Source organism: Saimiri boliviensis, chromosome 4 (assembly GCF_048565385.1).
Source record: "Saimiri boliviensis isolate mSaiBol1 chromosome 4, mSaiBol1.pri, whole genome shotgun sequence".
Taxonomy (NCBI): Eukaryota; Metazoa; Chordata; class Mammalia; order Primates; family Cebidae; genus Saimiri; species Saimiri boliviensis.
In genome coordinates, this window is record NC_133452.1 from 1,445,800 (window position 1) to 1,467,264 (window position 21,465).

The following is a 21,465-nucleotide window of genomic DNA, read 5'->3' on the forward strand; positions in this document are numbered from 1 at the left end:
TCACTCCTGAGTATTTGTCCAAAAGAACTGAAATCGGTATATTGAAGAGATACTTGTACTTCCATGGCCACTGCAGCACTCTTCAGAGTATCCAAAATGTGGAAGTGCCCTAAATGTCCATCACAGAGGAATGGATAAGGAACATGTAGCGTAGACGTGGAATGACATCTTATCCCAAGGCCTTAAAAAGTTACTGCTGCCTTAGGTATTTTCCACTGTCTACTAGTTAGACCAGTGGGTGGTACCACACCAGTATCCTATTCTGCTGCATCTTTGCAAGAGGAAGTGCCAGAGAAAAGGGTGGGGTTTATTACTGAGTGTGCCATATTTATTTTGCCAGACTGATGGAGGTTGACAAGAGTTGGAGATTGTGTGTCAGCCTTGCAGCCTGATGAGGTGGTGCCGAGCAATGCCATTCGCCTCCCATGGCTTGTGTGGCAGGCGACCAGGTGGCCCTGTGTGCCACAAGCTGGAATTCTCTAGAGCCTTTGTCCCTTGCTGTAAGAAGGCAAGGCTTCTGTCTTAGTGTGAGTTTAATACATCTTGAAACTTTTGGTCTTCTGAGAATAGTTTACTGTTTTGTAAACTAAAAATTCAGTGATCTGAAGAAATGTGCAGAATACTCAGAAAATGTCATTTCTGGAATTATTTTCAAAAACAAAATAAGTGAGCATAATAATAATTGATTCCCCTGTGGAAAACATCGCTACCATTGTGAAGTTTCAGAAGTGCAGAACTCACTTCTGTTTGTAATTCTTTGTCCTCTTTCTTCGGTGGGGTTAATTTGGGTAAAGGGAAATGAAGGTCACATGTTAGGAACTCTGTGAAAGGAAAAATGAAAGAAACTTCATCCTCGAGGACACGGCTCAACAGAATTACAAAATAGTTGTAATGAATCGGTGTAGTCCTCTTTCCAAAACACTTCCCTTCTTCAGTAGTACATTCAGTCCTGTACGATTTTTGTGAAAACATTTTTGAGCAGTCAAGCATTGTTCCAGCACCCACAGATTTATGCCATATCCTCATCTTTTGCCTGAATAATACTGCTTCCTTTTTTCTTGCTGCTTCTCTCAGGCCTTCGTGATTTGGTTCTGGCATAGGATTTACTTACATAGGTTTTCTTTCTAGCTCTGTTTGTTTTCTGAATATGTCTTAGCCAGAGTTCGTTTCTCTGTGGTGGGGGAAGTGCTTCATGACTCAAGTGAGTACCTCTAATTAAAACATTTTTTTTACACATGAATTGTGGTTACATTGACTCATTTGCAGAGCTGTTCATTACCATTGCTCTGTGTCATACAAGAGGCTTACCTCTTGTCCTTCTGTCTTTATGGACACTGTGTAGGATCACAGCATAAGAAACCTGTGTATCTACTAAAATATTTCTGATATTTGGGCTTCAAATTGCTCTCTCACTTGTAAAGTTGTCATGATCAGAAAATTCATGAACCCCAAGAATCCCCTGGACCAAAAGGTGTGTTTTATTTAATTCCATTCTCAAAGAGGAAACAAAAGGCCGTTCCCTGGATAAGTTTTACCTCGCTTCCTGCCACTATATTATGTCATTCTATGTGTGTTTTGAGGTTTCATGCAAAGAGAAGCCAGTCGACCTCAGGAAGGGCTTTTCAACAGAGGTGAGAGGCCTCGGAAGGCTGCCTGCCCTCAGCCTGGCTTCCTTGTCTATAGAATTGGGACAACAAGAGTGTTTTCTTCATAGTGCTGTCGAGAGGGTTACACGAGAAAATTTGTATAAAATTCTTATCAGAGTGCCTGGCAAAAAATCAGTGTCCAGTAAGTACTTGCTGCTGTCAACCTCCGTATTTTGTCATTGGAAATAATGGCTGGAAAAGCGATTCAGTCATTATAATTTCCTTTATCCATTTAATCTGAAAAGCAGACAGACGGGAGTTTTGGATCCTCAGAAACATTTTGATATTAAATCAGTCCTGAAGAAAAAAATAGCAAAATAAGCAAAGATGGTTTTGGAAACACCTGTGAAATTAGAGGGAATTTGAGGATGCCCTAGCCCTGTGTGAATGGGAGTTGTCGTTGGCAGCCTAGTGAAATAAACAGCAAAAACTTAGTCAGAAAAATCAGTCTGGAATCTCAACACCGAGGCTCCGGGCTCGACTGGTAATGTGCTCTCTACCTGTCATGAGTTTCTCAGTAAAAAATTTAAGTTTCAATAAAATATGGATGCACCTTGGCTCCTTATTGTAAATAGTTTACGTTAACAGTTGTGTTTTATAAATAGTGACAACCTGTGCAAATGTTAGGGTTGCCCTTACCCAGTGGTTCCCAAAGTTGGGTGCCCTGGACCAGCAGTGTCAGCCTGACCTGGGAACTCGTGTTAGGAGTACACATCCCCTGGCCCTATACCACCCTTTCCAGCAGCAATGGCACAGGAACTTTCAGAGTTAAGCAAATTATACTTTTCAAATAAATATATGCTTGTGACAGAAGAAAATAAAACATAGACATTTTATTTCCCCACTTTCCTTCAAAATACAGCTGACCATTGAACAACATGGGTTTGAAATGCATGGGTCCACTTATACATGATTTTTTTCAACAAATGTATTACAATTTTTGGAGATTTTGAACAATTTGAAAAAAAACTCGAAGATAAACTACATACTCTAAAAGTATAAAAAAAAATTGAAAAAGGTATGTCATGAATGCATAAATTACATGTAGTCTATTTTATCATTTACTATGATAAAATATACACACATCTTTACAAAAAGTTAAACTTTATTAGAATGTATGCACATTCTTAGTCAAGAGAAACATAAGCACATGCAGAAATGCAGTATTAAATCATCTCTTTGTAAATTTAACTATAGTCCATCCAGCACTACTGTCCTCATTTCATCGCCCCTTCTGTAGCTGTTGTGGTGAGCTCAGGAGTTGCAGGTATCCCTTAAAACACTGTGTGATGCTCATCGCCTCTGCGTGTGCTGTTCATCTGTCCAGTAAATTGTGTGTTGCAGTAAAAGGTGCTCTCTTACGGCTCTTATGTATTTTACATCGTGCCTAATACAATACTGTAAACCCTGAATTACACTATGGGGCCCATAGGAAGTGCCCCTAGAGATGCTGAACCTTCTCCCAAGAAGCAGAGAAAGCCACAAATTTACAAAAAAAGCGGAATTGCTTGGTATGTACCATAGACTGTCAGTCGGCTGCCATTTCGAGATAAATGAATCCAGTGTAAGAAACAGCGTAACAAAAGAAAACTCGTGAAGCCACTGCTGCAGCTATGCCAGCAGGCACGAAAACCTGGCACATTTTGTTAAATCCTTTTTAATCTCATATTGCAAATGAAGCTTTTATGTGGGTGCAGGATTGCTGTAAGAAAGACATACCTATAAACTCTAATATGATTCAAGAAAAAGTGAATTCTTTCCTGACAACTTAAAGCAAAAAGAGGGTGAAGGATGGTTTGATAATTTTAGAAAGGTTTGGCCTTAAAAGTTCAAGATAACAGGAGAAGCAGCTTCTGCTGACCAAGAGGCAGCAGATGAGTTCCCAGACGCCATTAAGAAAATCACTGAGGGCCAGGTGTGGCTCTCACCTGTAATCCCAGCACTTTGGGAGGCCAAGGCAGGTGAATCACTTGAGGTCAGGAGTTTGAGACCAGCCTGGCTAACACGGTGAAACACTGTCTCTACTAATACCACAAAAAGTAGCCAGGCACGGTGGTGGGCACCTGTAATCCCAGCTACTTGGGAGACTGAGGCAGGAGAATTGCTTGAACCCTGGAGGTGGAGATTGCAGGGAGCCAAGATGATGCCATTGCACTTCAGCCTGGGCCCTATTCTTAGGAAAAAACATTCCACAAAGGACATTTATTGGTAAGGAAGAGAAGGAGCACCAGGACTTGGGAAGGGATAGATCAACTCTGCTGGTTTGTGCAAATGCAGCTGAGTTTGTGATCAGAACTGCCCTCATCCATAAAACTGAACCTTGAAGGGAAAAGATAGACATCACCTGCCAATCTTTTCATCGTCTACTAAGAAAGGAGGACAGTGAGAACCTTTTCCTGGATTGGTTCCTTTGATACTTTGTCCCTGAAGTCAGAAAGTACCTTGCCAGTAAGTGACTGCCTTTTAAAGTTCTCTTGGTATTGCATAATGCCCCTGGCCACCCAGGACCCTGAGTTTAACACCAAAGATGTCAAAGTGGTCTTGCCCCAAAACAATGCCTCTAATCCAGCCTCTAGATCAGAGGCTCATTACACATAGAACTCCATGGAAAGGATTGTTAATGCTATGGAAAAGAACTTTGATAGAGAGAACATCATGAAAATCTGAAAGACTGCACCATTGAAGATGCCATTAGCGTTATAGAAAAAGCCATGCAGGCCATCAGCCCTGAAACAGTTCCCACTGGAGATAACTGTCCAGAGTTGTTCATGACACCACAGGATTTATGACAGGGCCAACAAAGGAAATCATGAGGAAATCATGGATATGGCAAAAAAAGTTTCAAGGTATGGATCTTGGAGAAATTCAAGAGCTAAAAGACACCACACCAGAGGAATTAACAGAAGACCACTTGATGGAGAAGCCTTACCAATAACATAAACAATTGCCATATATTTTATGTGCTATATATATTAATGGTTTATTCTAACAATACAGTAAGCTAAAGAAAAGAATGTTATTTTAAAAATTATCAGGACGAGAAAATATATTCAAACCAAACAAATTGACATTAGACAATGTGGCAGAAGGGTCCTGATGACTCAATGCTTTTGACGTCTTTCACAACATGGATGGTTTTATGATATGGGCGCCGAAACAAAAGCAAATGGTGGAAGAAGGATTGGTACTGTATGGAAAAATGTTTAGAGAAATGAAAAAGCAAAACTGTCAGGAAGAAATTAGGATGTGTTTTTGTAAAGTTACATCAAGCAAGCCTGCCTCTGCTACCTCCCCTTCCACCTCCTCCATCTCTTGTGGCTTGGCCGCCACTGAGACAGCAAGATCAACTCCTGCTCCTCCTCCTCCACAGACCACTCAACATGAAGATGATGAGAATGAAGACCTTTATGAATAGTGAATATATTTTCTCTTTCTGATAATTTTTTAAATAACATTTTCTTTTCTTTAGCTTACTGTATTGTTAGAATAAACCATTAATACATACAGCATATAAAATGTTTGGTAATTGTTTATGTTATTGGTAAGGCTTCTAGTCAACAGTAGGTTATGGGTAAAGTTTTTGCAGAGTCAGAAGTTTCATGTGGATTTTTGACAGCATGGAGGGCCAGCACCCCTAGCCACCACGTTGCTCCAGGGTCAACTGTGTATCAGACTTTCATTTGTAGACTTTACTTCAAAACCTGCTTAGTCCTTGACAGAATCATTGGGAAGGCCTAAATCTAAAGAACTCTTTCTTACATTAAAATGGTTTGTTTTTGTTATTTTGGTGATTATTTTATTTGCTGAGCAGAAGCTCTTTAGTTTGTGCAGTCCCGTTTATTTACTTTTGTAGTTTGAGCTTTTGTTGTGACATTCAAAATATTGCCAAGGTCAAGGTTGAGGTGCTTTTCCACTATGTTCTCTTCTAGGAGTTCTATGATTTTTGGCCTTTCATCCATTTTGAGTTGGTTTTTGTGTATAGTAAAATAAAAGTCCAATTTCATTATTTTGTGTGTAGAAATCCAGTTTTCCTAACACCATTTGTTAAAGAGATTATTCTTTCCTGATTGTGTCCTCTTGATGGCTTTATTGAAAATTAGTTGTCCATATATATTTAGATTTATTTCTGAGCTCTATACTCTGTTTAATTGGTCTGTGTTTTTGTTTTACTGCCAGTACCGCATTGTTTTAGTTACTATAGCTTTGTAATATAATCTTAAATCAAGTATGATGCCTCCAACTTCTTTTTTTTAAATGAAAAAGCAACCTATGAGCTGGGAAATAATTATTTGCAAACCACATATGGGTTTAATAACCAAAGTTTATAAAGAACTCTTGCAACTCAATAGCAGAAAAACAAATGACCTGATTAAAAAATGGGTAAAGGACCTGAATAGACATTTCTCCAAAGACAACATAAAAATGGCCAAAAAGCTATATGAAAAGGTGCTCCTTTTCATATATGATTAGTGCACATCACTAATCCTAAGGGAAATGAAAATTAAAACCACTGAGCTAGTACCTCATACCTGTAAGGATGGCTATTATCAAAAAGATAAGAGATAGCAAATGTTGGTGACGGTGTGAAAAAAGGGAACTGTGTGCACTGTTTGTAGAATGTAGGTTGTTGCAGCCACTCTGGAAAACACCATTGAAAACATTGACAATAGAAATACAGTATGACCCAGCGGTTGTCCTTCTGGTATATGCTCAAAGGAGAGAAAATCAACATCACGAAAGTCATCTGCCCTCCCATGTTCATTGAGCATTAGTCACAACAGCCAAACTATGGAAACAACCTAAAAACCCATCAATGAACAAATTAATAAAAAAAATATACAGGAGTGTGTGTGCATATGTGTATACACACACATATACACGATAGAATATTCAGCTTTGCAAAAGGAGAGCTTGCCATTTGCCACACTGTGGATGGACCTGGAGGACATTATGCTAAGTGAAATAAACTAGACACACACACACACACACACACACACACACACACCCCCCTACAGGATCTCACTTATGTGTGAAATCTGTGTCTTCACCAGAGCTCAAAGACACCAAGATAGATGATGGAAGTGTGGTAAATGGGATAGGTGGGGAGGGGTAAGAAATGGGGAGATGTGGGTGAAAGGATACGAAACAGCAGCTGCTAGGATGAAGAAGTCCAGGTATGTAACATGCAGCACAAGTGCTAAAGTTAATGAAACCATAGTAATTAGGGATTTTCGTGAGCTGCATAGATTTTAGCTGTTCTTGTCGCAAACAAAATTAGTGATATGGGATAATAGATACACGAATCTGCCTCACTACAGTTATTAGTACTATTATCTTTGTCTCTGTAGGTATGGATCCCATAAGATCATGTTACAAACTGCAAGTATACATAATACACTTAATTTTTTTAAAAAATAGTAGGTTTTCGTGGAAAAAGAATCAACTTTGACACCTTCTGCTACAGTGTGACGTTGCTCTTTATTACTAGCAGGCTTTGGAAAATATTTGTTGATACACTTTTTTACTTACTGATGAGCTCATCTTTCAATTCTATTAGAATGGTATCTGATAACAGAGTTTGTCTCGGAAATAAAATATTTGATGGCAATTCTGGCTATATATTTCCAGAATTGTTTGTATGTGTGTGTGTGTGTGTGCGCGCGCGCGCGCGTGCATATATATATATATATATATATATATACACGCACGCGCACGCACACACACATACACAATTAGAGAAGAACTTATCAACAGCTTTAAAAATCTAAGTATTTGAATTGTTCAAATTCTAAGCTGATGAGTAGGAAGGAAAGTATGTTGTATGTACCTATCAAGTTTATGGGGGAGGACAATAGAGCATCTTTTATTTTTTCATTCCATTTGGAAATTCAAGGTAAGGTTGAATTACAGAATCTATACTCCTTCCTTAAAATTAGTCATCAAACATGAGCATATATTTAAAACTGTTCACAGGGTACTATGGAGGCTTTTGATGTAAATTAAAAGTATGGCATAAGTTCACTAAGATGTTAAAAATCTACAGACAGAAGAGGAAAAGATGCCTATTTTATAAAGTTAGTTCCACAAGTTGGATGATGTTTTGTCAGCCATCTGAGTTGTTGCTGTTGCATTTCATCAGTGACACTAATCTATAAACTAATGTATAGACTGTCTCTCTGCTCTGTGTAGCTTATAACTGATTACTGACTCTGAGTTAACACGGCACACCTGGTCATCTTGTCTTGTAGGCTTACATGTATGAAATGGGCTCTAGCACGTTTTCTCACCGGCTGGCTGGGCACACAGACATTGTCACCGGAGTGGCCTTCAACCCGTCAGCACCCCAGGTACAGTCTTGCTGAGTGGGCGGGGCACCTCTGCTGCACACGTCTTACATTATATATTTGTATCTTTATGACTTTATTTTGGTGAAATCTTACAATATTTAAGGTTACATGCCAGCATTCACTGAGTACAGGGAGAACTTAGGAAACAAACTTCTACTGGGGAGAAAAAGAAATAAACCTTCATTGTAGGAAAATGAATCTGGAAAAGTTTCTTTATAATGAAGGTGTTTGCCACTCATCACTCGTGCATGTTTGATCCGAATGAAACAGGAATGTGTGGGAAGACCCATGGACAAATACAGTTACCTGGGGCACTGACATGGACACCAGTGCCAGCAAAAAAGCAAGCAGCAGAGCAAGTAAGAACAGGATTTTGAAAATTCTTATGGAAAAAAGACCACAACATTTCTAGAAACTTTCTTAATTAGAAGAAAACATGAAAATAACCATTGCAAATCAATTGTATATAAAAATTAATGGTCTTCTGTTAAATATAGAGGAGACTTTTAGCAAAAGATTAAAAATATTAGATATTGGCTAGGCATGGTGGCTCACACCTGTAATCCCAACACTCTGGGAGTCTGACGCGGGTGGATCACCTGAGGTCAGGAGTTCAAGACCAGCCTTGCCAACATGGCGAAACCCTGTCTCTACTAAAAAATACAAAAATTAGCCGGGTGTGGTGGTGGGCACCTGTAATCCCAGCTACTCTGGAGGCTGAGGCAGGAGAATCTCTTGACTCTGGGAGGTGGAGGTTGCAGTGAGCTGAGATCGCAGCACTGCACTTCAGCCTGGGCAAACAAAACGAGACTCTCAAAAAAAAAATTAAAAATAAATATTGGGTATTAATTAAACTCCAGTGTTTGGAAATAATTTCATTTTGTCTCTTTAAGATTGAGGCTTTGATTCATAGAATAGCGTCATTGTGTGACTGTGTGCTCTGGCCTAGTGCATGTGACCAGGTGGAACGACACTCTACATGTGTCTTTTGACCTGCTCTTCTCCACTAGACAATGACTGCTGTGGTTCAGGGCACGTTGCAGTGCCTGGCACAAGTGGTCCTGCCACTGAGTATTGAATGTTGAAAATGAGTAAGTGCATCTTATGCTATCACGGACTAGAGTTCCCATCATCACCGTGGTTTGAAGGCTTCGAGATACTCCAGAGTTCCATCCTTGGCCCTAATGTATCTTTTCAGTCTGCTGCAGATGGGAATTTGAATTTAAGTTTTCCTTCCCTATTATAAACAATACTGAAAAGTACATCTTGATGATGCTTCACTCTTCCTGTGATGAGACTGTGCCATGTACACTGTAAAGCACCTGCTTTTCTAGATAATACTTGTACCATCACCTATTTCTGCATTTTTAAAATGTACTGTTTTGTGTTGTATTCTTTTGTAGTCCTTTGAACAGCATTTAGGCAGTGAGATGGAGGAGTGGTCAGGAAAGAAAGATGAAAAGTGCAAAGCCAGACCCAGCAGGGTGGATGGCGGGGAGTGGTATAGTGATTTATGGGGGGAACCAGATGTTAGTTGTCTTGACACTTCAGTATTTGGCATCAAAATGTCTTTTAGCCTGACTGAGGGAATTTTTTTGAGTATTTGAAAATTTTCAATGAAAAGTTGTGTAGGTCTCTATTGGCCTTGAGATTAATCAATAAAAGAAGTAAATATGGCGTAAATATCGTTCTAAGAAAGAAAGAGGAAAAAGCAACAAGTTGTAGTTGTCACGAACCTTGCTTCTTGATGAAGGGCTGCTAAAGATCAGGCAGCGAGAAGCCAGTTATGTATACGTATTCATCATACTGATTCATTAAACATAATGATATAACACTGAATTGTATATATATTTCACTAAGTTCATTATACTTATTCATGTATATAGGAGTGAGTATAATTATTGGTTCTTTGTTAATTTTTTAAAATTTCCTTTCTTTACTGATATTAGTCCACTTTCTTCCACATATATCACCTCACTATCGTTCCTCTGTTTCCCAGCATTGTAAATCAAACAACTGGAAGTATTTCAGTTGTTATTTAGTTGTTATTTAAATGGTATTAAAATATTATGACCACAATAACTTTTAAATTATGTTTTCTGATCATGTAGATTTTATCAGTTTGGACAGTATTAGTAAGTATTGAAGAGACAGTTAACCACATAAAATTGGGTAAAAGTAAGATCTGGAAACAACAGGCAGGAAAAGTTTTGTTAAAAGTAAACAGGATAAAGAAGCACTTGGGATGGAGGGACAGGACACTAAAAATCTTCTCCTACACAAAGGCAATGAAAACAGTAACAGAAATTGTCAAAACCTGCTTCCTTAGAACTCTGAAATTAACCAGAGGCTTTCAACAAACCAAAGAGCATGTATGAAAGAAAAATGGCTGAGTCTCAGTAAAACAGCAACCTTTGAAGCCTATCCTGCATAATTTAATAAACAAGGAGTGCTTCACTTTAAAATCAATACCATCAGGTAGCAAGTGAAGCACAGGTAAACTTGGAGGTAAACTCTTATTTAATATGTGATTCCATTTTGCAGTATATGAGGGTGCTGCTGTTTTGAAGGAAGGATTGATAGTACTCTCCTAAGCATGGTTTATTTTGTTTATGATATAAAAACACACATACAAGGAAAACATGGGAACAAGTATGGTCAAATACTGGAAGTCTGTGCCACAAACACCAATAGCATTTCCCCTGTCTAACAATCAGATCTGGTTAATGAGAGAAATGCTGGAGCTGTGAAAATTGGGAAGTGAAGCAATGAGAGCACAGGTCATACTTGGGGAATTGCTACTTTCTTTATTGATTATAATCAACTATTCAGAATTTTATAGAACAGGTCCAGACCTGATGCAGGAAATCCCAAAATTAGGGCTCACCCTCGGAGGGTTCTTGGCTTTGCTCAGGGAAGAATTCAAGAGTGAACTCGTAGTGAAAGAAAGCACGTTTTTTAGAGCAAAGTGTGCAGCAAAACAGCAGCTGCACAGACAGAGCAGGGCCACGCCACTGGTGGAGCTGCTGGCAGCAGCACACGGTTGCTGGTGGGCATTGTTATACCCACTCTTAATTACATGCCAAATAGGGGGTGGGCTATTCATGAGCTTTCTGGAAAAGGGGTGGGAGTTCCCAGAACCATAGACGTTAATGTCTGGGTTGTTTCTATGCATTTGTAAACTCTCACCCTATCAGTGAGAGTGTTTTATGCAGATGAATTATAATTCATGCATAATCGATAATGAGGGCAACCAGAGATGGCTTTGGCACCATCTTGGTCCCAGCTGGTTTGGGCCAGTTCCTGTGCTACATCCTGTTTTGACCAGCAGAGTCATGACCTAGGCTCTGGAAACAAGCCCTGCTGACCCCTGCCTCAAACCCTCTAATTGTTAATTTCTGATGGGTACTTGGTAATGTTCTCTCTTACATAAATTTGATTTAAAACATCTATCTTATGATAAATAAATTTTTAGCTCCACAGTCATTACTACTACTTTGAAGTAGGCTGTTTTGTTAGATGGTTTAAGTCTCTCTAATCTACCTCCACATTACAGCCTCATCAAATGATCAGACCTTTCATCTATGACTTCATCAAGTTTTTCTTGATAAAATGTACAGCTGGTCATTGCAGGATGACATCTGATGCCAGGAGTAAGCAGGTTTTGGGAATGGCCAGTTCACTATTGACTGTTGTAACCTGGTGGAGAAATGTCACAGAAGCACAGCTGGTGCCACTGACACCCAGCTTTTGATGATCTTTGCAATCAGGAGGAGAAACTCGTGGAAATTGGCTCAGCCAGGAGGCAGACTCTGGCTGCTGCCACGTACCTAGGGTGCTAGTGAGAGTCCTTCCATTAGGGGGAGAAACTCGTGGAAATCGGCTCAGCCAGGAGGCAGACTCTGGCTGCTGCCAGGTACCTAGGGTGCTAGTGAGAGTCCTTACATTAGGGACCCAGAGCCTGATGACGTCTACTGCAGCTCCCGCTTCTTATTCCTTCATAACACGGGTGTCTGTCAGGCTGTAGACGTCTTGATCTCCCTGAGTCTCTCAGACAAAGATGGTCGCTAATAGCATTTGTGTGTATTTTACAAGGTTGCTTGGGAGTAAATGATGTCATATAAAATAACCAAAGCGACTGTTGAGCATCCCTCAAGAGTGAGGAGCTGTTTGAGCGTCTTTCCTCATTATCGAGTTCTTGTCAGTAGCTCTGTCTGCAGTGTTAGTGCTGCCGTGTCTCAGATGAAGAGTGTGGGGATGCAGACAGATCAGTTTATATGCAGAGTGTGCACCAGCATCCCGACAGCTTCCAAGCCCACGCAGTTACACCCCATTGTGAGCTTCTGTGCGGGAAATCTGTTAAGCGCTGCACACATTTGTAATGAGATAAAACACATTGTTTTTTTGCCATTTGTATTTAAATATTTTAAAGTTCTTTTTGAAATTGTAAAAAAAAAAAAAAAAATCTAGATAGACTTCACATTCATCCAAAATGCAGGCGTGTTTTGCAAGTCCTTCCTGGGCGCTGAAACAACTTCCTGGCCTGTCACATTCACAAGAGGACTTTCTGGAAGATAAGCCGTGCCATTGTTTTTATTTTCCAAATGGCAGCCCACAGTGTGGCTGTGGATAAGGAAGTGAACTTCATGCTGGCTTCTCACCTCATGCACGGTGTGGGCACCGTTATTCCGAGGCCCTGTCGCACTTCCACAGAGCGTGCCTTCCGCCTGCAATCTCAGAAGGACCCGCGTTTGCTCACTAAGCATGCTCTACGTGTCAGCACTGGGGAGCAACGACACCCGCGTCCCAGCAGGAGGATCAAACACATGCCAGAGAGACGCGCTTCGTGGAATCAATAGGCGATAGATGGATGGAGACAGACGGATGGAATTTTTTTTTTTAACGTGAATTGGCTCACGCAGTTGCAGAGGCTGGGAAGTCCCACGATCTTTCGTGTGCAAGTTGGAGCCCCAGGAGCTGGGGGTGCTGCTCCAGCCGGAGTCCGAAGGCCCGAGAAGGGGTGAAGAGTTGGGTAGCGAGTCCCAGCCCCAGGGCAGGAGAAGCGCAGAGTCCCGGCTCCAGCAGGCAGGCAGAAAAGCAAACGGTGTAAACATGGGCTCGGCGAATGCCTGCGTGGGACCCGGAGAGGCTTCTGGTCGCTGCCGTTCACCAGTGACTCCCGGGGCGGCTGAGGAAAAGGCAGGTTTGCGGGTCGGAGGCTGCGGGGACCCGTCTTGCCTCTCCGGCCTTGGGAGGCGCCTGTCCTCGCTGGGTCCGTCCTTGGCCTTCCGGGCGCAGCCCGACTCACGGGCCCGCTCCGGCCTTCTCCACGTGTGCGCCCCTTTGTCCTCACGCTGCGCCCCGCGAGGACACCTGGAACATCCGAAGCCATCTCCCCGTCTCCAGGCCCCCGACGCAGCCTTGCCCGCAAAGTGCCTTTTCCCGGTGAGGGGATCTGTGGCCGCCCATTCCAGGTGCCCAGACCGCGGTGTGGACACCCGGGGGTGCCGTTCCCGGCTCCACGTAGGCGCCCCTCAGCCGGCCCGTCCTGGACGCCGCCCTCGCCGCCGCCTCCGCGACCCGGTCCTGCCTTCCTGCCGCGCCCCGCGTCTTCCCGCCTTCCCGCGGCGCCCCCGGTGTTCCCGCCTTCCCGCCGCGCCCTCGGTCTTCCCGCCTTCCCGCCTTCCCGCCGCGCCCCGTCTTCCCGCCTTCCCGCCTCGCCCCGTCTTCCTGCCTTCCCGCCGCGCCCCCTGTCTTCCTGCCTTCCCGCCGCGCCCCGTCTTCCTGCCTTCCCGCCGCGCCCCGTCTTCCTGCCTTCCCGCCGCGCCCCGTCTTCCTGTCTTCCCGCCTTCCCGCCGCGCCCCCGGTCTTCCCGCCTTCCCGCCTCGCCCCGTCTTCCCGCCTTCCCGCCTCGCCCCGTCTTCCTGCCTTCCCGCCGCGCCCCCCGTCTTCCCGCCTTCCCGCCTCGCCCCGTCTTCCCGCCTTCCCGCCGCGCCCCGTCTTCCTGCCTTCCCGCCGCGCCCCGTCTTCCTGCCTTCCCGCCGCGCCCCCCGTCTTCCCGCCTTCCCGCCGCGCCCCGTCTTCCTGCCTTCCCGCCGCGCCCCCCGTCTTCCCGCCTTCCCGCCTCGCCCCGTCTTCCCGCCTTCCCGCCTCGCCCCGTCTTCCCGCCTTCCCGCCGCGCCCCCCGTCTTCCCGCCTTCCCGCCTCGCCCCGTCTTCCCGCCTTCCCGCCGCGCCCCGTCTTCCCGCCTTCCCGCCGCGCCCCGTCTTCCTGCCTTCCCGCCGCGCCCCCCGTCTTCCTGCCTTCCCGCCGCGCCCCCTGTCTTCCTGCCTTCCCGCCGCGCCCCCCGTCTTCCTGCCTTCCCGCCGCGCCCCCCGTCTTCCTGCCTTCCCGCCGCGCCCCCTGTCTTCCTGCCTTCCCGCCGCGCCCCCCGTCTTCCTGCCTTCCCGCCGCGCCCCCTGTCTTCCTGCCTTCCCGCCGCGCCCCCTGTCTTCCTGTCTTCCCGCCTTCCCGCCGCGCCCCCGGTCCTCCCGTTGACACCGGTGCCCACCCGACCGGAAACTGCCCTGCGGACTGGGCCGGTGCCGGGAGGCTCTCCCTTTGGTCACCGCTGGCATCCCTGCTGTGGCCCAGGTAGCTTTCTGTTGGTTTCTTTACCGTATCTGAGACAATCCTTCTTCCTTGCCACCAACGAAGCCAGTTTATGGTCACGTAAAACACCTAACTGTATGATTAATGAGTTTATAGTCACATCAAGTAGTTACTTAACTGTGTGATTTTCATAATTCTCTTTGTGCTAATTATAAACAAGCCCTCGAGGAAAGTTGCCATCTTCTTTCTTTGTTTCCTCTGCTAAGAAAGTACCCTGTAAAGTACTTGCTGTATTTCGAAAAATACTTGAATTCCAGTCTCGAAAAAAAATCATTTTCTTTTCTTCTTTCCAGCCTTTTTTGTGTGGGGGACAGGGTCTCACCCTTGCCCACGCTAGAGTGCAGTGGTGCAATCACAGCTCACTTCAGCCTCAGACTCTTGGGTTCAAGCAGTCCTCCTGCCTCAGCTTCCCAAGTAGCTGAGACTACAGGCATGCACCACCATACCTGCCTAATTTTTTAATTGTTATTTTGAGTAGAGATGGGGTCTGGCTATCTTGCCCAGGCTGGTCTCAAACTCCTGCCCTCAAGCAATCCTCCCCAAAGTGCTGGGACTACAGGTGTGTGCCACCATGCCTGGCCCGAAAAAAAATTTATTTTATGGTAGTCTTCATCTTTGAGTTTTGTTACATGACAGAACTCCCTAAATACCAGAGGCTTTCCCTGACACTCATGGAAGGTCATGAGTTCAGTTGGGCATCCCCTTGGTCTCAGAGCATGGCTGATGGTGAAATCCCACCAGACCTGCTGGCTGCTGTGGGGCAAGGTGGAGGCTGGCCGCTATCCCAGACCCCATGGTCACACCCACCACGAGGTCCAGCCCCACCCAGCAGAGCAGAGAGTGAGTCCCCTGAGGTTGGGTGGACACAGAGAATGAATATTTCCAAACATGAACACACTCGACCGTATTTCATTTTGTTATGTTGTTACTGAATTTTAAGAGTGCTGTTAATCTGGTGCGAATTGTCTTTTTTCCAGTCATGGTTATCAGACAGGTCTCTGAAATAGCAATGCTTCTTCAGGAACCCATGGCAGATAGGCTGAGAAGCCTTCGTTTTGCAGTAAAACATATGATTTTAAGAGACATGTTCTCCCTTCACTAACATTTGTGAAATTGTTGAATCTTAAAATATTCATTCTTTGTTTTTAAAGTAGCGTGTTCTTTCTCAGTTTTATTAAATCCCAGGTGCACCCTACACATAATCTTTAAAATAATGCCCATAAAATGAAACATGGGACTCAAGCTTTTGTTTTAAGAAAATCTATTAGATGGTGCATCAAAATAATGAGTTGAAATTTTTATTGTGGAAAAGACCCCTCTAAGATGCCGCCCAGGCATATTAACATGTAAAGTGCATGTGTCAGCCAAGAGACCAGGCTGCACATTGAGAATGAGATGTTACGTCCCACAGGGCAGCCCCTCTCCCACCAGACGGGAAACACAGGCTGCCTGCCTTCAGCAGCCCAGGGATCAGCGGCGGGGCACAGTAACACCAACTTTCCAGTAGGAGGAAAAAACACATGTTATAGAGACACATTTCCAAAGAAACAGAATCAATAGGTGATGAACGGACGGATGGACAGAGAGAGAGGGAGAAATGGAATCAATAGGTGACGGTTGAGCAGACAGATGGATGAATGGATCCATCTCTCTATGGATTGAGTTTTTTTATGTGAATTGGCTCATGCAGTTGTGGAGGCTGAGAAGTCCCAATATCTGCTATCTGCAAGCTGGAGCCCCAGGGGAGTTGGTGGTGGTGTTCCAGCCTGAGTCCAAAGGCCTGAGAGTGGGGAAAGAGTTGGGGGGTACTGGTGTAAGTCCCAGACTGAAGGCAGGGGAAGACCAGTGTCCTAGCTTGAACAGGCAGGTAGAAAGACCAGGGTTTAAGTCACCCTCCTCCGCCTTTCTGCCCTATTCAGACCTTCAATGGATTGCACTATGCCCACCCACATTCCCCACTTCCTCTCTCATCTCATGCTTTTGGGTGACTTCCCTGATTTGAATATGAGCTTGCAGAGATAAGCTATTCTTTCAAGCCCTTCTTTCCTGGCTGTGTGGCTGGCCTGGCCCTTCCAGGTGGCTTCTGCGGTTTCGGGACTGAGGGTGAGAGCACTGGGCTGTGAGAAAGGGTTGGGGACAGGATGCTGGCCTCCACCACAGACTTATCCAGTGCTGGAAGGTGGCCCACCCTCCCCACAATTTCAGGCTCATCATCCTGAAGATCTGGCACAGCAGGAAGAGCTTCCCACCTCTTGCTGGGACAGAGATGCGGCATGTTCTGGGACCCGTGCTTTCCAGTATGTGACCTGGGGCATATGTTGCATTCACCAATCTTGTTTCAGGGAACTCACATCACTTTCAAAAAGCAGGAGACAGATTCCATGACTTGTTTTTGTTTTAACATGTTTTAATTGTGAGAACTATTATCCCCTTTCCAAAACTAAAGTTTTGAGCCTCTCAAAGTAAATTTCTTAGATATGGTTAACGAAAAAGTAATGTTTTTCATCACTGTTATTGCTCAATTATCAAAATAAGACTTGTGAGTCTTTTGGAAAAAGAGGATTATACTCATACTTACAAAATTATTCTGACAATTTTTGTGACTCTAAAAATGAGTAAGGAACCATAACAGCTCACAAGGGACCACAGGCTCTGCAGAGTGGCTTCGGAATCCAAGATTCTGAAGCACACCTGGGTGTCCTGCCAGGAACTGCAGCTGCACGCCACATGCGCCCTGTCAGATGTGACTTAGGGATGCATTGTCAGCTCCAGTTTATTGGATGTCCGACGACAGTGACATTTTTATCATAAGATATCAGTATAGCTGTTTAACTGCTTAGGATGGGAACACAAATTCAAGAAGCTTCGTAGTTAAATTATCCTGGCTGAGATTGTAGCTAAGCAAGACTTATTTCCAGCAAAATACTAGCAAGGCAGACGAATCTCAAACCAGAGATGCAAAAGATGAAAGAAAGCTGTGATGTAAACTGATGGGTCCCTGAGTTTGAAAGTGTGGCCTGCCGAGGGGGCCTACTGTTCACACAGGAGTTCAGGAAAAATAGGAAGTATACAGGTTAGGTATGGAGAAAGCTGCTTCACATGCAGATACAGAGAGAGAAAATTTATTGGAATGGATAACAGAGTCACAAATATCACCCTACCTTATATTATCAAATTGATTTTCTTTTCTTTCTTTCTTTTTTTTTTTTTTTGAGAGTCTCACACTGTCACTGGGCTGGAGTGCGGTGGTGGGATCTTGGCTTACTGCCAATTCCGCTTCCCAGGTCCAAGCAATTCTCCTGCCTCAGCCTCCTGAGTAGCTGGGATTACAGACATGCACCACCACAGCCAGCTTTTTTTTTTGTATTTTTAGTAGAGATGGGGTTTCACTATGTTGGTGAGGCTAGTCTCGAACTCCTGACCTTGTGATCTGCCTGCCTCAACCTCCCAAAGTGCTGATATTACAAGGCGTGAGCCACTGTGCCTAGCCCCTAATTGATTCTCTATTACTATCACAATCATCAGTTTTATCTTTTGTCAGTTGTAAAATAGTTACAGTCACCCTCCATGTACATGGGGGATTGGTTCCATCCAGGTTCCCCACGTGCTCCTAAATCCTCATACACTCAAGTCCTGCAGAACCCACATAGTCAAAAAGTCTGCCCTCCGTATGCCTGGGTTTCACATCCTAGGAATGCTGTATTTTTGATCCAAGTTTGGTTGAAAAAAATTTCGTCTATAAGTAGACTTGCACAGTTCAAACCCATGTTGTCCCAGGGTCAACTGTAATGAAATGAAAGGATTAATGTAAGATGATATAAAAGCTCTTTTCATATTGTATTGGGTAGTTTGGCTTTATTTTCAATTTTGCATTTTTCAGTCGTGCAGGATTTACTGTAAGAAGATTTGCTTTGGTCTTTCCAGCTATACTGGGTTGCATCTAGACCCTGTCAGTACTGTTACCTTAGAACACAAGGTAGAAATCTGGGGGGTTTCTCAGAGAGTTTTTTTGAAACACAAGACACAGACAAAGGCAGAGGTGCGTGTGCAGAGCCCAGGTGTACCCGGTGTGGTTCAGGTTGCAGCACAACCTCTTGGGAAGGGAGGAACGCTGGGTTGCGGAGGAAAGGACAGCAGGGCGCTGGGGGGACAGCTCTGCCTTGGTGGCTGGCATGCAGCCCAGGGACACACACAGGAAAGGCAGAAATGGACATTTGTGAACTGATTTATCTTGAAGATATTTATATCATTTAGAGTGGACATAGACATGTTTTTCAATATTTTGCTATTATCAGTGTTTTGATATATGTCTTTGGGCATACAGTGTTTTTTGTATCTGATTTATTTTCTTAAGATATGTTACTTTCTCAAGAAGTAGTATTACTGAGAAAAATAAACCTTTAAAGGGTTCTGCTGTGGACAAATGCTTCTCAAAATGTTTCCTCCGATTTGCTTCCTCACCAGCTTTGGTTGTTGACACTTGAATTATCTTTGTTAATTATCAAGAAACAGTACCTCCCAAATTTTAATTTACCTCTCTTTGAATACTAGTGAGATTGCCCATTCTCCCACAGTCTACTAGGTATTGAAGTTTAAAAAAATTTTTTAATTTTTTTTTTTTTTTTTTTTAGACAGAGTCTTGCTTTGTCGCCAGGCTGGAGTGCAGTGGAACGATCTTGGCTCACTGCAACCTCCACCTCCTGGATTCAAGCGATTCTTCTGCCTCAGCCTCCCGAGTAGCTGGGATTATAGGTGCAAGCCACTATGCCTGGCTAATTTTTGTATTTTTAGTAGAGACAGGGTTTCACCATGTTGGCCAGGATGGTCTCAATCTCTTGACCTCATGATCTTCATCTCATGATCTCCCACCTTGGCCTCCCAAAGTGCTGGGATTACAGGCATGAGCCACCGCGCCTGGCCTGGAATTCTTTTAATTTTTAAATTGAGTGTTTATATCCTTCATTGCTTTATACTTCATTGTTTTAGTTAATGACTGCTATAGCTTTTAATTTAAAACTAAAATTTTCATATTTGTATTTTCAGTAAATGTTTCTTCTAGATTTGGTTTGGCTTTTTGTGTTTTGTTTCATTTTCTTTTTCCAGTTTGATTTATTCTGATTATTTTAGGCCTAGAAAATACTTCCTCCAGAGGTTTGTATCTCTGCTGAAATTACAGTAGAACTTTTAATGTATTATAATAATTTTTAATTCCTGACTGACAGTGCCAATATCTGGGTTATTTCTGAATCTGGTTCTGTTAATTGCTCTTTTGAGAGACAGTTGGTCTCCCTCCAAACCTCTCCTGCTTTTTGGTGTGTGTTGTAGTTTTTTGTTTGTTTGTTTGTTTTAGACAGTGTTGCTCTGTCACCCAGGCTGGAGTCCAGTGGTATAATCATGGCTCACTACAACCTCAAACTCCCTGACTCAAGTGATGCTCCCACTTCAGCTTCCTGAGTTGCTGGGACTACAGGCTCAAGCCACCACCCCTGACTAATTTTTTTTTTTTTTTTTTTTTTTTTGGAGAGATGGTGTCTCACCAAGTTGCCTAGGCTGGTCTTGAACTCCTGGGCTGCAGTAATCCTCCTGCCTCAGCTTCCCAGAGTGCTGGGATTGTAGGTGCGAGCTGCCGCACCTGGCCTATTGCAGTTTTTGAATGGTTGCTGGGTGTTGAATGTGGAGCATAAATGTTTATGGCAGGATAGCATGATTCTTTTTCTGCTAATTGCTGGTTTGAGTAAGAAAAGTTGGAAATTGAGCTGCATGCCATTTGCTTTAATTATTAAGACTTTGATGAGAGTGGAGTTATCAGAAGTAATCTCTATGAGTCATTGTACAAGTAGAAATGCAAAGACGACAGCCTTGCTAACTTCTGGGAAACTTTAAATCTCCAGTATTCTTCCATGAGTCATCTTTTGCCAAACTTTTCTTTTGACTAAGGCATATGAGTGTGAAATTTAACTGTGTTTTATTTAGGCCATATTACTTTGAGAGTTGTGGTTTAGCTTTGCCAAGGAAAAATGACATAAGTATGTACCTGGAGGAAAGGTTACTTTCCTTGTTTTTTACATGGGATAAAAACCTGTAATATTTGTGATCACTTTATCAGCTAATTTATAAAGTCAGGAGCAAGATCACACTATTTCCTTCTAAGTACTCACAATTTAAACAGTCTGCTCTGTGTGATTCTTGTACCTTGAGAATACCGGGCAGGGAGTGGCCTGGCCGGGAGGGCGAGGCTGATGTGCAGCCTCCTTCTGTCCCCTCCTTCCTGGCCACCACAGGAGGCTCCTCACCTGCATCCTGTCTTAGGAGGAGAGATTTCCTCAATTGAGGTTTTTTTTTTTTTTTTGAAAATGGAATTTTGCTCTTGTCACCCAGGCTGGAGTGCAATGGCACGATCTCGGCTCAGTGCAACCTCCGCCTATTGGGTTCAAGTGATCCTCCTGCCTCAGCCTCCCAAGTAGCTGGGATTACAGGCGCCTGCCACCATGCCGACTAATTTTTATATTTTTAGTAGCCATGGGGTTTCACTATGGTGGCCAGGCTGGTCTCCAACTCCTGATCTCAGGTGATCTGCCCACCTCGGCCTCCTAAAGTGCTGGGATTACAGGAGCTATCCACCGTGGCTAATTGAGCTTTTTAAAGATAACAGAAAGGACTGCTGAGAATGAGTAAACCTATATCCATGAAGAGAATTACATGATTTACTGAAAGTATTTCTGGGAGCGAAGCATCACGTACACACTGCAGGTCTCGTGTGCTCCTGAAGACAGCACTTCACAGTGGTTGGAGAAGGCTGCTTCTCTCCTTTCTTCTGGGTC

General features: G+C 43.8%; 1 protein-coding gene across 1 annotated transcript in view; it reads left to right on the plus strand.

Annotated features, from left to right (window-relative positions):
* The window catches only part of WDR27 (WD repeat domain 27), a 233,972-nt gene that overhangs the window by 138,645 nt on the left and 73,862 nt on the right, over positions 1-21,465 (plus strand). Inside the window, 1 exon segment of the mRNA XM_010331306.3 lies at positions 7,895-7,993. Coding sequence (XP_010329608.3) covers positions 7,895-7,993 — 99 coding nt within the window.